Here is a 17295-nt window from a genome sequence, read left to right on the forward strand (position 1 = left end):
AGACAGTATTAACTCTTTGAAACATCAAAGCCACTGGTTTACAAATCCTTTGTGTTCCCTGCTGCACTCAGACTATACCTGTTGTTCGAACTCCAGAGGTGAGGTTTATCCCAGTCACAGAAACAATGAGCAGAGCGTGGGATCGGGAGCTGTGCTCATTCACATTCGTGAAGTCTGTTGCCCGATTCACACGCCCAAGTTCGAAAACCTGAGGGAAGAGGAGAGTTATGCAAAAGACTGGATTTCTCAGAGTCTTAGACATCAGGATGAAAATTACAGTCGTAGGGCCTGCTGTGTTAACTCTAATTTTAGAAAAAAAACACTATTTTGTTTTTAAAACCGTAGAGTGATTACAAAATCCTCAGACAGCTCCCAACTGACCAGAGTAAAACAAAGACAGCAACAGGATTAGCTGTTCAACAACTTGCCCACTCTATTCAGGCCAAGACCCAAAGAGAATTACAGAGATGTTGTAGCTATAATCCTTTGGATGAAACTTAAATTTACCCCTCAGATAGACCTTACAAAGTTCACTGCTCAACTTTGAGAATAAGGGCGGGTTCTGGCTCAATTCCTAACCATGCAGACAATTGGAAGTTGTTATTTTCTCAGTATCATTGAGCAATAGACTTGAGTCAGAGATTGATGGTACAGAAACAGGCCCTCGGGCCCACAGAGTCTGCTTCGAGTATCAACCACCCAATTCCACTCATCACACATTCATTTCATCCTTCACTCTGCCAGCCCCTCCTGGATTTGCACAATTTACAGTGGCCAATTCACCTACAAACCCAGACATCTTTGGATATGAGAGGAAGCCAGAGACAAGGAGAATGTGCAAACTCCACACAAATAGGGTGCTGTCAGGATTAAATCCAGGTCTGACATGGTGAGGACCTTGCTACCTAGTAGAGATTCCTTTATAACGACATTGACCGCATTCAAAACTAGTTCATTGGCTGTAAAGCACCTGAGGTAGCAAACAGTGTTAAGTGCAAAATATACACAAAATGCTGGAGGAACTCAGCAAGTCAGGCAGCATCTGTTGAGAGGAATCAACTGACTCTGTTTCGGGTCAAGACCCTTCATTGGGACTGGTTAGGAAAGGAGCAGAAGATAGAATAAGAAGGTAGGGAGAGGGAAAGGAGTACAAGCCAGTAAAAGTAAGGGAAAGGTGGATGGGTGGGGGAGGAGATTAAGTAAGGAGCTGGGAGGTGACAGGTGGAAAAGATAAAGGATTGAAGGAATCGGATAGGAGAGGAGAGTGGACAATGGGAGAAAGGGAAGGAGAAGGGGAGCCAGAATGGGGAATGGAAAAAGAGAAGAGGAGGAGGGGGGGGCAGAAATTGCCAGAAGTTAGGGAAATCTACTCAGACAGAATATGAGGTGTTGCTCCACCAATCCGAGTGTGGCCTCATCAAGGCAGCAAAGGAGGTCGTGGACTAACATGTTGGAGTGGAAATGGGAATTTAATGTGGATGGCCACGGGGGAAAATCCAACTTCTGTGGTTGACAGAATGATGATGCTTGTCAGCATTTTGCCCCAGAACCTGTGTATGATGGTTTAATCGCTCAGAAACAGCACTGGCAGGCAACAGCTGCCTGAACAACAAGCCTTTATTCCTGGCTGTCAGCTCCAAAAGACAAACCAATTAAAAGCAAAATCCCAACTTTCAAAACCCCTTCCCAGTCTCACAGTGCAGGACTGCTTAGTCTCATTTTCTCCATCACATCACAAGGCAATGGCTCTCACCTTGTTGATATCGTCCACACTCTGTACTCTGATCTGCATCAGGCCTGGGACATAGAGCTGCCCACTGCCATCCGGACTTAGCTTTATCTCAAGCTTCTCGCTGGGGTCCTTGGCCAACAAGTTCCTGCAAATAAATAAGTCGACTCTAGTGGCCTCAACAGAAGCTCAATTTTTACCGGTGCCCATCGAGTGACTGTCTCACCAGACATTAGACGTACAACCACAAGGAGGAAAAGATCACACTAGACACAAAGCAGCAGGAAGCACCAGGCAAGGAGAGCCATAGGTACAATAACGAGCCCACAAAAGTGGAAATTACAGCAGAAAAACTGCAGTTATTCCCAACACCCAATCCTTACTATCTGCACGGGGTAGGGGTATGGAGTTCCCATGACAACAAAATATGAGTAACACTAAGGCTCTCTCCATCTCCCAAATGAACACTCTAAAAGCAGAAACACACATTACTAAACACAAAACATTCAAATGTTGGGAAGTAAATAGCAGCTGACAAACTATTTCCGTTGAATGTTTGAAATTAAAGTTTTGAAATCACAAGTCTGAAGCTGTGTAAACACGGACTGCTCCGGGGTTGTGCTAGTGGGGAGCCACTAACACAAGGGGTCTGGAAACAGATCACCATGATTACACAGACAACGATTAGTTTGATCACTGCGCACATGCATGTGTTTACTGAATGGAGTATGGGGCCAACCTCGCATGTACCCAGATCTGCAGATGGCAAATCTGTGGATAACAAGGACCGAGTGTGAACTTTCATTTAGAACAGAGACCAGGTGAGAAGAATGGCGGAGGTGGGGTGGGATTTTCCAACATAAATTTTCCAAAAAAGCTTGCATCTGTGAGCAGAAGATTTAAATATATGCACATTTAAGTGCCACATACAGGAAGAGAAGAATCACAGGGAAAACCATCAAATAAATGACCTATCCAGCAGAGCAAGGGAACTTACAGCTGACAGAAATCAAGGACATGGCATCACAAAGACTTCAGCAATTGATACTGACTGCTCAAGTCATCACTTGGAACAGGTTACATTCTGGAAGACACCGGCCAATTTCTTTTCAAAAACTCAGGTAACATTAATCAATTTGATTTTAACTATTCCACAATTCCGCCCAGAAGTTCCTCTGCGATTTTTGTTTTGTACTAAAGTTGAAACTACGCCCCTTTAATTTAAAAATCATCGTACCAGACCAATTCTGATGAGCCTGTCTGATTTACCGTCTTTGGTGAATACAATGGAATTCCTCATAACAATCTTTTTATATTGTCAAACATGCTCAAACAAGGCCCTGAAATACCAGCCCATCTCTCTCACAGCTAACTCTAAACCACAAACAGCCCTGCCCTTCACGTAGATTGTACGTAGATTGTTGGGACAGTTTAGACGAAGATGTGGAAAAAGTGCTTCAACTCTGTACCTGACCTGCTCTGTAACTGAAAACATTCACTTTAATTTGTCACCTGCTCAGTTATTGATTTCAAGACTTCTGCCATCTTCTGTTGATCTTAGGAAGTAATCAGCATATCCTTAATTACATTGACCAATGTGATCAGTATTACAGAACCATAGAACACTACAGCACAGTATAGGCCCTTCAGCCCTCCATGTTGTGCCGACCCATATAATCCTTAAAAAAAAAGTACTAAACCCACACTACCCATAACCCTCCATTTTTCTTTCATCCATGTGCCTGTCCAAGAGGCTCTTAAAATACCCATAATGTTTTAGCCTCCACCTAATGTTTTGAAATGATTTGTCAGTGTACAGCAGAACTCATTTCCTAATGCATTCCATAAACAGTAAAGCAGGTGGATACACCCAGACCCTATGCCAAAGCCCCACTATGGTCTGTTCTTGTACTAATCACCTTCAAATCTCAGGGATGTCATTTGCTGAAATGCAAGGATAAAGGTCAACAGGATTGGGCACTGGATGTGAAAGGTAAAAGAACGAGAGGGCAAGGAAAGAGATGTTTTTGGCAGCTTTAGATGGGACGAGATCAGCAGAGGGAAGTAAAACAGTTCGGACCAGGATTCTTTTCAAGGGGAAAAGCAAATATCCAGTCTGCTGTGAAACTACAGACATCAGGAAAGTCCTATCAGCAGAGAGATCTTGGGATCCAAGTTCATAGCTCCTTGAAAGTGGTTACACAGATTGAAAGGGTGGTTAAGGAAGTTTGCTTTCATTAGTTGAGATATTGATTTCAAAAGTCAAGAGGTTATGTTGCAATGTTATATAACTCTGGTGAGGCCACATGTGGAATGTTGCATACAGTTCTGGTTGCCCCTCTATAGGAAGGATGTTGAGGCTTTGGAGGGGGTACAGAAGAGGTTTATCAGGATGCTGCCTGGTGCAGAGGGCATGACCTATCCTGAGAGGCTGGATAAGCTTGGGTTGTTTTCTCTAAAACGGAGGAGGCTGAGGGGTGATCTGATTGAGGTGTATAAAATTATAAGAGGCATAGATAGAGTAGACAGGGAGTATCTAATACCAGAGGGCATGCATTGAAGGTGAGAGGGTATAGGTTTAAAGGGGATGTGAGGGGAAAGATCTTTTACTTAGAGAGTGGTGGATGCCTGGAATGGAATGGAATGGTGGTGGAGGCAAATACATTAAAGGCTTTTAAGAGACATTTAGATAGGCACATGGATGTGGGAAAGATGGAGGGATATGATCATTGTACAGGTAGGAGGGATTAGTGTTTGGGTGTTTCTGATTTGCTTTTCAGCTGGTTCTGCACAACATTGTGGGCTGAAGGGCCTGGTCCTGTTCTTCTATGTTCTTAAGACTCGATCATTAGGAGGTTGTCACTAGGGTGTGACTGATGACCTCAAGTTTATCTGGGGCTTAACAGCAGGAACTTGGGATTAGGGAAACATGAGATTCTACTGATAGCAGTATACAAGCAGGCCATTTGCGTTCTCTTGGCACCACCACTGCTACATCTGCCCTCCCATTACATGAAATCATGGCTAATCCTTTGTCTCATCCCTACTTCCCCGTGTAAAACCCAGAATCATTTGGTCTCCTTAATGTTTATTAATCGACCCTCAATATATTTGGTTACAACTTCATTGGGTAGAGAATTACAAAAAAAAAATCACTATCCTCTGAAATACATGTTATGAATAATCAACCACATATTTTGAGAGACAGTTCTGGATACCCAACCAGGGAAAGTCACCCCTGCAACTTCCTTGTCAAGTTACAATAAGGCCAATGTACCACTTGTCTTTCTAATTGCTGGTGTGTCTATATGCTAACACTCAGAGACACACAGGTCTCTCTGAGCACTGACAGAGTTTTAAGTTTAAAAAAAATTCTCTCTGATTAAAAATATTCCCCCCTTTCCATTTCTAGTGTTGTTATTTACTGGAAAGTGAATGCAGACATGCACCACCCTGGACATCCCCTGCTGAATGAATGAATCTCTCACAATTCTCTCCCATCCCATGAGATGAAATGTCATCCAACCTCCCACAAGGAGGGAAGAGAGAGTCAGAGAAGAATCTCTCTTCAAGGGTCCCAGGGGTTTTGGTTGGACTGGACCCAATGGTATGCCTAGAAATCCATAATCAGAATCACTAGTGAACATGATGAATCACTCTTGTGTGTGATGGGAGGAGATATGACCAGGGCAGATAGAGAACACTGAACCCAAAATCCTGTCAAAAGGGACCCCAGCAACAGTGTGTATCTAAATAATGCAAGGGAGGCAGAAGTTAGACCTTAAGACATTGGAGCAGAATTAGGCCATTGAGCCCACTGATTCTGCTCCACCATTTGATCTTGCCTGATTTATTATCACTCTCAACCCCATTCTCCTGCTTTCTCCCCGTAACCTTTGATACCCCTACTCAACAAGAACCTACCGACCTTTATTTTAAATACACCCAATGACTTGGCTCCACAGCTGACATGTGGCAATGAATTCACGGATTCACCGCCCTCTGCTTAAAGAAATTCCTCATCTCTGTTCTAATGGGACATCCTTGTACTCTGAAGCTGTACCCTCTGGTCCTAAACTCTCTCACTATTGGGAACATCCTCTCTACGCCCACTCAATATTTGCTCGGTTTTAATGAGATCCCAATCATTATTCTAAACTCCAGCAAGTATAAAACCAGGGCCACCAAATGGTCCTAATACGTTAACCCTTTCATTCCCTGGCTGATTCTTGTTGACCTCCTCTGGACCCTCTCCAATGCTGGCTTATCATTTCTTAGACAAGGGGTCCAAAACAGCTCATAATACTCCAAATGCAGTCTGACCAAGGCCTTATAAAGCCTCAGCATTACACCTTTGCTTTTATATTCTTTAAATAAATGCTGACAATTCACTTGTCTTCCCTACCCTGACGCAACCTTCTAATTAACCTTCAGAGAGTCCTGCACTAGGACTCCTAAGTCCCCTTGCACCTGATTTCTGAATTTGCTTCCATTTAGAAAATAGTCTACACCTTTATTCTTTCTGCCAAAATGCATGACAATACACTTCCCTACAGTGTATTCCAACTGTCACAACACTTTGCCCATTTTCCTAGTCTGTCCAAATCTTTCAGGAGACTCTCTGCTACCTCAACACTATCTGCTTCTCAACCTATTTCTTTATCATCTGCAAACTTAAGCCATCAATTCTGTCATCCAGATTACTGACATGTAATGTGAAAAGTGGTCCCAACACCAACCCCTGTACAACACCACTAGTCACCGGTAGCTAATCTGAAAATATCTCCTTTATTCCCACTCTTTGCCTCCTGCCAGTCAGACATCTTCTATCTATGCAACACACACCACACAATGCTAGGGGAGCTCAGCAAATCAGGCAGTGTCTATGGAAATGAATACACAGTCAACCATTTATGCTAGTTTTTTTTCTGAAATTCCATGGGCTTCTATCTTGTTTAGTGGCCTCATGTACAGCACTTGTCAACGGCCTTCTGAAAATCCACATCCTTTTGAAGTCAACATCCACTGACTCTCTTTTGTCTATTCTGCCTATTATATCCTCAAAGAATTCCAACAGATTTGTCAGGCAAGATTTCCCCTTAAGGAAACCAAGCTGATTTTGGCCTATTCCTATTTGATCATGTGCCTCCAAGTACTGTACCCCAAAACCTGATTATTTATAATGGACTCCAATACCTTGCCAACCAATGAAGTCAGGCTATATGAACCAACTGGTCTATAACTTCCTTTCTTTTGCTTTCTTCCTTTCTTAAAGAGCAGAATTACATTTGCAATATCCCAGTCCTCTGGAACCATTATGGAATCTAGTGATTGTTGAAAGATCACTACTAATTCCTCTATAATCTCTTCAGCTACCTCCATAAGAATCCTGGGGTATGGCCCATTTCCCCTCCACCATCACCCACCTCTGTCTAGCAGAACTGGTCCTCACCCTCAACAATTTCTCCTTCAGCTCCTCCCAATTTCTCCAAACTCAAGGTGTAGCTTTGGGCACCTGCATGTGCCCCAGCAATGTTTGCTTTTCCATTGGCAATGCAGAACAGGCCATGTTCCAAGTCTTCCCCGGTAATGGTCCTCAACTCTTCCTGCGCTACATTGACGACTACATTGGTGCTGCTTCATGCATCCATGCTGAGTTCATCAATTTCATCAACTTTATCTCCAACTTCCACCTTGCCCTTAAATTCACTGGTCCATTTCTGACACCTCTCTACCCTTTCTTAATGCCTGTCTCCATCTCTGGAGACAAACTGTCTAACAGCATCTCTTATAAACCTACCAATTCCCAAGACCGTCTTGACAATACCTCTTCCCATACTGTCTTCTGTAAAAATGCTATTCTCTTTTCTCAGTTCCTTCATCTCCATCACTTTTATTTCAAAGAACGGGGTTTCCCTTCCATTTCCCAGACATTAGCACTCACCTCACCTTCCTGCTGCCTTGAAAGTGATAGAGCTTCTCTTGTCCTCACCTATCCCACACAACATTCTCTGCAGCTTCTGTCATCTTCAACGGGATCCTCCCACCAAACACATCTTTACCTCCCCAACGCCCTCCCCCACTCTTCACTTTCCACAGGGATCTATGATTCTCTTGTCCATTTGTCCCTCCTCACAAATCTCCCTCCTTGCACATATCCCTGCAAGTGACAGAATGCTACACTTGCCCATTAACCTCCTCCCTCACACCCATTCAGGGCCCCAAACAGTTCTGCCAGGTGAAGCAACACTTCACCTGTGAATCCTTTGGAGTTTTATATTGTATCCGGTGCCCCTTACATGGCCCCCTCTCCATTGGTCGGACCCGATGCAAGTTGGGGGACTGCTTTTTCAAGTGTCTCCACTCCATCCTCCCGAAGTGGCATTTCCTGGTGGCCAACTATTTTCGTTTCCATTCCCATTTGGATGTCTGCTTAGGGCACTCTCAGGGCAGAGGAGCAACTGCTCATTATTCCGTCCTGGTAGCCTTCAACCCGATGGCATGAATATCAATTTCTCCTCCCGATAATTCCTCTCCCTTCCCTGTTCTTCCATTCTCCACTCTGGTCTCTTACATTATCACCTCCCCCTGGTGCCCCTCCTTCTTCTCGTCCTCCATGGTCTAGTCTCCTCACCTCTCCCCACCACCTGTCTTCACCTATCGCCTTCTAGTTGTCTTCCTTCCCCTCCCCCCACCTTTTTGTGCTTGTGTCTTTCCTCTTCATTTCCAGTTCTGAAACAGGGTCTCAGCTCGAAATGGCAATTGTTTATTCATTTCCACGGATGATGCCTAACCTGCTGTGTTCCTCCAGCATTGACTGCATGTTGCCACATCATAACATTGCCCTTTTTACGTCTTTTCTATATCCCGTTGCAATTTCTTCCCATTTCTTGCAATTTCTTAACTTTACCCACAAGGATTCTACATCTCTGATCCTCTTTGTAAGGATATGATTTCATTTTTTTTTAAACCAAAAGTCACCCCACCACCTCTGCCTACCTGCCTCCTGCCTGGCTTTTCACTACTATATGCATCCTTGGAAATTAAGCTCCCAGCTGTGATTTTTTTTTTCAGCCATGACTCAGTGATGTCCACAACATCATATCTGCCAATTTCTAACTGCACTATCTACATTATTCTGTTTACTGTGTGCATTTAAATGCAACTCCTTCAGTCCTGTATTAATTGTCCTCTTTGATTTTGCCTCCATGTTAATGGCGGTTAAATTTTATTCTATTTCTACAGTGCATCACCCAAGAATAGCAAAAGCTGATGCACAAATCACTGGAAAATTCTGAATTAAGTAGGCCACAGATTACTTTAAAAAACACATAAGCAAATATCAGCTCTAGAGCCATGCCAAAGCATTGCACCAATCACCAACCATGCAGCTCCCATCAGAGTGCAAGTATTAGTAACCTCATAGTTAGATCCTCAGTCTTCTGCTGGTCAGACCCTAGCAGGTCTCTACAAAAAGAGAAAATATCATTAGCAACTACATCAACAGATTATTCCCATCTGTTAACATGCTATCACATGGAGCATGGTCCTCTGTTGCTCACATACCTGAGGGTTTCATTGTAGATCTCGGCCATGCTGACAGTGATGGTGAGATCCCAGTCTGCTGAGCGCTCTGCCACTTCACCAAACAGATGCTGGAGAGCACGCTGGTTTATTCCAGGGTCTCCTGGCAACCCCTAGAGAAACAGTGATGTCGTGCCAATGTTACGTCCAGGCTAAGAAAAAAACAGCACTCAAGAGATGGGAGGAATGTGCAAAGGTTGAGGAACCAACTGCAAACCTGGAGTGTATAAATTAGCTTGTGTGCCATCATGAAACAGAGGCACCATTGAAAAATCAAGTCACTGCAGATGTTGAAAATTTGAAACAAAAAACACAAATGCTGGAAACATTCAATGAGTGGGTCAGCCAGTATCTGTGAAGGGAGAGTCACTGCAGCCTGAAACACTAACACCTCTCACCTTCCCATACAACACAGACCATGGTCACCCAGGCTTTGCTCTACTGGAGACATCCTGAAGTGTAACACATTTCTTCTCCATCCTCCTTATTTTTGGCCACTCCACCAGACTGTACATGCATACAATCAAAGGATCTTTGAACTGAAACATTGCCTCTGTTTCGGTTCTCGCAGAATAATTACAAAATATTTTCAAAACTTTGTTTTTTATTTTAGTTTTTTCTGTATTTTCAGTTTTTTAAAAAGTCTCATTAATTCTATCTCCTGTGCAGGAGAGATGATTCTAACATTTTATCAGGGAGCTGGTTTTGTTAAGCCAGGTTAATAAATAATGGAGATTTTTTACCTGTCCTGTCCTTTCTACCCAAATTAGTTAACACCATTTCAGGTCTAACAAGAATGAGGCTGCATTGGTTCAAAAGACCAGCTGGCATCAGGCAAACTGCTTTTCCCAAAAGGCATCCAAAAATCTGAACTTTCCAATGCTAGGAATGCCATTAATCCTTAATTAAAGCTTGCACCATTACGACCTTACCTCCATTGTGTACGTCTTCCCAGAGCCCGTTTGTCCATAGGCAAATATGCAGACGTTGTACCCATCAATGCAGGACGTAATGAGCGCTTGAACCTCCCGGAATATCTGGAACAAATAATGGGAACAATTATTTCACAAATTACTGCTGATACCAAATTTTGACAAAACATCAAACCTTCTGATGTACGAGTGTTGAGTGCCAGTTTGAATTTTGACCCTTTCCCCTGGCTGGGACCCTTGAACCTACATTTGTGAGGTTAGGAACAGACAAATGGTCTAACTGTAACCTCAACTTTGCATTTTGCTCCACTTGCAGTACCTCTTCACCGTTTGCTAATCAAGAATCTGTCCTGAGGACATTCAGAAACTGTGCTTCCACCACCCCTTGAGGAAGAAAATAACAAAGCATGATCATCCTCAGATGACAGTCCCATCTCGAATTTAAATGAGAAACCATTTTTCTTATTATGCTTACATATAACAGATCATATTTATACTTAACTTATCTCTGTTCTAGATCATCTCACAAGGTGAAACATCCTCTCCACATCCACACCATCAAGATCTTATGCCTCAGTCCTCACTCACCCTGAACTCCAGTGGCTACAAACCTTACTTATTCAAGTAAACCATCCCTGAATTGCTTCCAAAACAGTTACATCCTTGCTTAACTAAGGAGAACAAAAGCTCCACACCAGCTACAGAGATGGGAACCTCACCCAGCTGTGGAGTTAGACATGGACTTACTGAAACATAGGATGAACATGCACTACATAAAATCGCAGGAAAGGCCAAACAAAAGGGTCAGCTGATTCAAAGTCAATCCATGAGAAGCTAGCAGCACTGGGGGAGAGTATCGCTTTTGACCAGTGCACCCAATTGAAATATCAAAAGGCTTTCAAATTGTGAAATACCTTGAATTGCAATCTCCGTTTTGTACATAAATGGATGAATTACTACACACAGGCAAGAGATACAAAAGCAAAAAGGGGCACTACTCAAACATTACAGACCAATAAACTGTCAAGAGGCAACAAGAAAGCAGAAGAGACCTAAAGGGGTGGAGGATTGGACATAAAGTCATGGTATGCAGGGTATCGTAAACCAGGCCTTTGATACTAAAGTGATGGAGATGCAGATCAAGTAACACGATGGCAGATCTGTACTGCAAGAGTAGTCACGACACAGCATTATTAAGTTCCTGATTAACAGCGAGCCCCACATGCTGATTAAATTGTTAATACTGGAGGAAATGCTATAAGAGAGCGATAGGCTCTTCCTTTTTGCTTGCCACTTAGCAGCCCAAGTCTACACATTATTTACAGCAGGAGTTCCCAACTGTTTTTATGCCATAGACCAACACCTTTAAACAAAGTTGAAAACACCAGATCTAGGGTCTTTCTGCACACAGACACCTCCATGCCACAAAGGAGAACACCATTCCACTCTAATCTTACCATGGAGGAAGAGGAACTGGAATTAATGTGAGAAATTAACTGATATGGTTGTCAACAACTTCACTAAAACAGAGTGGTGCAAGGCAAACTGGATGGTGTTTTGTTATTCCTGGTCTACGACTGCCCAGGCACCAGTTTCTGATCTTTATCCAGGCACACTACTCAAGGACCCTCACACATCCCAGTGATCCGTTAGATCATGGACCAGTTTTCATGTTAAGCCCACTTACATCTGCCTGCAATGCATGTGGCTGAAAGACCTTATCCAGCTCAAACATGGATGCTTTTCCACGGTGTGAGACATACAAAACTCCATCATCATCCTGATCGAAGGAAATGACATTCCTGTTGTCGGGACCTGCACCGTCCTCCCTGGTTATAGGTCGAACTCTGCACAAGACACGAATATTCCCTGAAGAAAGATTACAACAGAAGCATGAATTCAAGATGCTGGAAATCTAGAATAACACACACAGAAGGCTAGAGGAACTCTGACAGCTGTGTGTGAAAATCTCAGCACATCAGCAGTTTCTGAGATACTTAAACCACCAACGACCATTCCATGGTCAAAGTCAATGAGATTACATTTCTTACACATTCTGATGATTCACCAGAAAAACAACTGACCCTCTTGACCATGTCTGCGTGCTTTTATGCATAGAGTTGCTGCCACATGATTGGCTGATTAGATATTTGCATTAATGCGCAGCTGTATAGACATACCTATAAAATGGCCACTATGCGCAGAACTTGTGCGGCTGATATTGGACTGAGAGCTCCTCTCCGCAGTAAGCAAACAAAGCTCTGACTCACCTCGAAGCCGCACCAGCTCATTGTGGCATTTCTTGCGGAGCTGCATCTCCCGTTTGTACTTGCGCAGAAGATCCTGGTTTATTTCCTTCGCTTCCTCCACTGCCTGGTAAATCTGGAAAGAAGGATGCACACATCTTCAGGGCATCCTGAAACATCTAAGAGCCAATTGACAAATTCACTGTTGTAAGAAAAATCTTAGAGAGATCCAGCCCAGGAACAGGCCATTCAGTCCACCAAGTCCATGCTGGTCATCAGCCACCCATTGACACTAATTCCATTTTATTCTCCCCTCCAGATTCTAACCCTCACCCACACACTAGTGATAATTTACCAGCCACCACATCTTTGGGATTTAGGAGGAACCTGAGGTCACCAGGAGAGTATGTAAACTCCACAGCAATGCCCGAGGTCAGTATCGAACCTGGGTCGATGGCGCTCTGAGTCAGTGGCTCTACATGCTGTAGCACTGGGCCACCCAATGTAAGTCCCATTCTGTTCAAGACTTCTTTATCACCACTGTATCAAGATGATCAGATCCAATGTCACCTCCACAGCGTCGCACTGTGAGGGTCCCTGATAATACACACCAAGCACCTTTGCAACATTTCTCAACTCACTTCCTTTTTTGTCTGGCTGACGGCATCCTGCAGAAGACAGGGAAAATCCCGGACATGGTTCTTCAGACAGTTGTAATCATTAGTCAGTGTCTTTAGGGCTGGTTGGATGGAGAGTAGGTTGATTCGAACACCTGCAGAAAGAGGACCCCATGTCAGCAAGGTGCGAGCACTCTTCACTTCTCAGAGCAAAATGCTGCATAGGGTGCGGTCTCCAACTCAGTGCCTCCCTAATGTGCTGCAAGTTGGTAGAACAGAGGGATCTGGCAATACAGGTCCATAATTCGCTGAAAGTGGCGTCACAGGTAGATAGGACCATAAAGAAAGCTTTTGGCACACTGACCTTCATTAATCAATTTACTGAGTACAGAGGATGGGATGTTATGTTGAAGTTGTATAAGATGTTGGTGAGGCCTAATTTGGAGTATTATGTGCAGTTTTGGTTACCTACCTACAGGAAAGATGTAAACAAGGTTTGCATCTTTAGAAAGTTTACAAGGATGTTGCCAGGTCTGGAGGACCTGAGTTATAAGGAAAGATCGAATAGGTTAGGACTGTATTCTTTAGAATGCAGACGATTGAGAGGAGATTTGATAGAGGTATACAAAATTATGAGGGTATAGACAAGGAAAATGCAAGACTGAGGTTCAGTGGGACTACAGCCAGAGGTCATGAATTAAGGGTGAAAAGTTTAAGAGAAACATGAGGAGAAACTTCTTCACTCAGAGGGTTGTAAGATTGTGGAATGAGCTATCAGCAAAAGTTGTGCATGCAAGCTTGATTTTAAAGTTTAAGAGAAGTTTGGATAGGTACATGGATGGTAGGGATATGGAGGTCTATGTTGAGGTTGATGAGAGTAGGCAGTTTGGATGGTTTTAGCATGGACAAGAAGGGCTGAAGGGCTTGTTTCTGTGCTGTACTTCTCATTGAATCTAAGTCCACTCTATTCATGCTCAACCACACAGGTTTCACCTAGTTAGTCTCAAATTGCCACAAGGCAGTAAATATTGGGTTAAAGTGAGTCATTCTGAGCACCTCTGCCTCTTATTAATTCACTGTGTCAAGGCAACACTCATCATTAAAGATCCCCACCATCTGGGCCATGCCATCTTTTTGCAGCTACACATGTGCAGGAAGTACGGAAACCTCAAGTCCCAACCATCAGGTTCAAGTACAGCTACTTTCCTTAAATATTTGGTTCTTGAACCAACTGACACAACCCTAATTTGTAATTTAGTAAAACTACAGACACTTTGTAGTCCCTTTCTATTAAAATGGACTTTGATTTCTACTCTAATTGAGCTCTCTAATGTGAAAATTGTATATAATTTGTTTCTCTTGTGAATGCCATTTTTATGATGCCGTGTGCCTGTGATGCTGCTGCTTCCAGATTTTCATTGCAATCATGCACACATGTACTTATGCAAATAGAAGTAAGCTTGTCTTTGACTTCGACCAACTGCACATTACCCAAAGGTCCTATTAAATGCAAATTCTTTATTCCAAGGGTGCTCATTGCTTCTGCTGCATTACCTACCATTCAGGTTATCATGTACAGTCTTCATTTCAGAGTGTGCGTGCTGGAAGACCTCTTCAATGGCCTGGTTCTTCTCATCTTCCATTGCCTGAAGTGCTGCAAGCATCTCCCCTCGTGTTTGCTCGAGCTCTGCCTCATACATCATGATCTGCAGTTTAGAGGAAGTGTTACTGCCGGTCAATTTGGTCTGGAACCCCACAGGCAATACAAATCACAAGTGGTTTCAGTTAACAGATCTAATGCAACTGCATTAATTTTCCCAGTGTTGTCAATGTTCACAACTGTTGGCAACAAGCAGAGATGGAATTCTATTAACAACATTGAAGAGCGCTTGGACTTGCCTGAGCTTGAAGCTGGGCTGATGTTTGCCAAGAGTCTTGAAGCTGTTGTTCTTGCTCTGTCAGCAGTTGCCTCTGAATACTAATCTGTTCCTGAAGATAATGATTCCTGGACTGAGCTTCTTCTAAGTCCTGCTTCATCCTTGATGATTCAACTTCTATTTTTTTGGTCATATACTAGGCAATTTAACAATAAGGTTAATTAAATTAATTTCACCAAACCCAGAATCAGTAGCAGATTTGAATCAATTACATCTCTCCAACCTAGCCACCCACTCAGAGATCACAGAAATGCTAAAAGGCATCAGCCATAAATAAATCTCACCAACTGTTGAAGTCATGAAGATCTAAAGCAGTATACCTTCTTGCTTGGCAAACATAGAGAAAAATATTGAGACTCTCGAAAAGTTAACTTGCTGGTTGAGCCGATAGTAAGGAAGGCAAATGCAATGTTGGCACTCATTTCAAGAGGACTAGAATGCAAAAGCAAGGATGTAAAGACAAGCAGTTTTGGGCTCCATATCTAAGAAAGGATGAGTGGCATTGGAGAGGATCAAAAGAAGGCTCCCGAGAATGATCCTGGGAATTAAAAGGTCAACATACAAGGCCCATTCGTGGCTTTGGGTCTGTACTCACTTGAGTTTAGAAGAATGAGGGAGAATCTCATTGAAACCTATTGAAAGGGATTTATTGAGTGGGTTTGGAGAGGACATTCCCAGTTTTGGGAGAGTCTAGGACCAGAGGATAGAATCAGAATACAAGGACGTCCCTTTAGAACAGAGATGAGGAGGAATTTCAGACTGTGGTAAATCTCTGGAATTCATTGCCACAGACGGCTGTGGAAGCCAATTCATTTAAAGCAGAGGTTGATAGGTTCTTAATTAGTCAGGGCGTCAAGGATTACGGGGAGAAGGCAGGAAATGGGGTTGACAGGGATAATAAATCAGCCTTAATGAAATGGTGAGCAGAGTTGATGGGCTCCTACGTCATATGGTCCTACTGTCTTATAAGTTAGAGTTGGTATGGAAGAGGAAGAACATGGAGAAGGAATTTTCCGATGGAAACACATCTTTAACTTGCTGATCCAAGTCTGGATGAAATACGCTGATTAGATTACAGTCAGAATACATTACCGGCTGGGAGAAACAACAACAGCTTTAAGAAAAATAAACAATGAGGTTTGGGGAGGAGGAGGAGAACAAAGACAAAGCAAGAAGGAAAGTGATTTGGGGAACATATTCAGGAGAACTATGCTTAAAAACGTATTATTCTGTTAAATGGATGGCTCATAAGCCTTGACTCAAGTCTGGACAAGTTTGGGCATTGTTTTTTGGTTCCTCTCAGTCCTCATTGAAAGGCCAAATGAGACACTTATCCAGTGACACCAAACTTTGCAAATTGTGGTGGTGGTGGGGGGGGGGGTCCTCTGTGCCCACCAAATTGGTGGAAAACTCAGGGTCACAGGCAGTGTCCATGACTCAGGACTAGGAAGGAAAAAAGGAAATCTGCTCTGAAGGCCGGAATCATATTTTAAGATAAAATTAATGGATGTGTCACCTTACAGGTTTGGACAAAGCGTCTCAACTAAAAGCATCGTGTCATAGAACACTACAGCATAGAAACAGGCCCTTCAGCCCATCTAATCCATTCAGAATTGTTATTCTGCCTAGCACCATTGACCTGCACCTGGCCCATGGCCTTCCATATCCCTCCCATCCATACAAGTCTAAACCTCTCTTAAATGTTGAAATCAAACCCACTTCTGCTGACATCTCATTCCATGCTCCTACTATCTTCTGAGTGAAGATTCCCCTCAGGTTCCCCTTACACATTTCAGCTTTCACCCTTAACCTTCACCTCTAGTTCTAGTTTCACCTAACTTCAGTAGAAAAAGCCTGCTTGCAGTAATCCTATTTATACCCTTCATTCTGTATACCTCTATCAAATCTCCCCTCATTCTCAAAAGCTCCAGGGAATAAATCCTAACTATTCAACATTTCCCTTTAACTCAAATCCAGGCAATGTCTTTGTAAGTTTTCTCTGCACTCCTTCAAGCTTATTGATACCTTTCCTGTACGTAGGTGACCAAAACTGCACACAATACTCCAAATTTGCCCTCACTGTTGTCTTATTCACCTTCAACTTAACTTCACAACTCCTGTACTCAGTACTCTGATTTATGAAGGCCAAAGTTCCAAAACTTTCTTTGTGACCCTATCTACACCCTATCTACCCATGATGCCACTCTCAGGGAATTCACAGATGCCTCAATTCTATTGCACTCATCAGTG

At 43.1% G+C, this 17295-nt stretch overlaps 1 protein-coding gene across 1 annotated transcript in view; it reads right to left on the bottom strand.

Annotated features, from left to right (window-relative positions):
* Nucleotides 1–17295, bottom strand: part of LOC132406708 (kinesin-like protein KIFC3) — a 74688-nt gene that overhangs the window by 12626 nt on the left and 44767 nt on the right. Inside the window, exons 8-16 of the mRNA XM_059992583.1 lie at nucleotides 15008–15181; nucleotides 14667–14814; nucleotides 13133–13263; nucleotides 12516–12627; nucleotides 11933–12114; nucleotides 10246–10350; nucleotides 9296–9426; nucleotides 1754–1877; nucleotides 79–208 (exon numbers count right to left, since the gene is read on the bottom strand). Of these exons, the coding sequence (XP_059848566.1) occupies nucleotides 79–208; nucleotides 1754–1877; nucleotides 9296–9426; nucleotides 10246–10350; nucleotides 11933–12114; nucleotides 12516–12627; nucleotides 13133–13263; nucleotides 14667–14814; nucleotides 15008–15181 (1237 nt within the window). The remainder of the gene's footprint in view (nucleotides 1–78; nucleotides 209–1753; nucleotides 1878–9295; nucleotides 9427–10245; nucleotides 10351–11932; nucleotides 12115–12515; nucleotides 12628–13132; nucleotides 13264–14666; nucleotides 14815–15007; nucleotides 15182–17295) is intronic.

This window comes from Hypanus sabinus, chromosome 17, assembly GCF_030144855.1.
Source record: "Hypanus sabinus isolate sHypSab1 chromosome 17, sHypSab1.hap1, whole genome shotgun sequence".
NCBI classification, from domain to species: domain Eukaryota; kingdom Metazoa; phylum Chordata; class Chondrichthyes; order Myliobatiformes; family Dasyatidae; genus Hypanus; species Hypanus sabinus.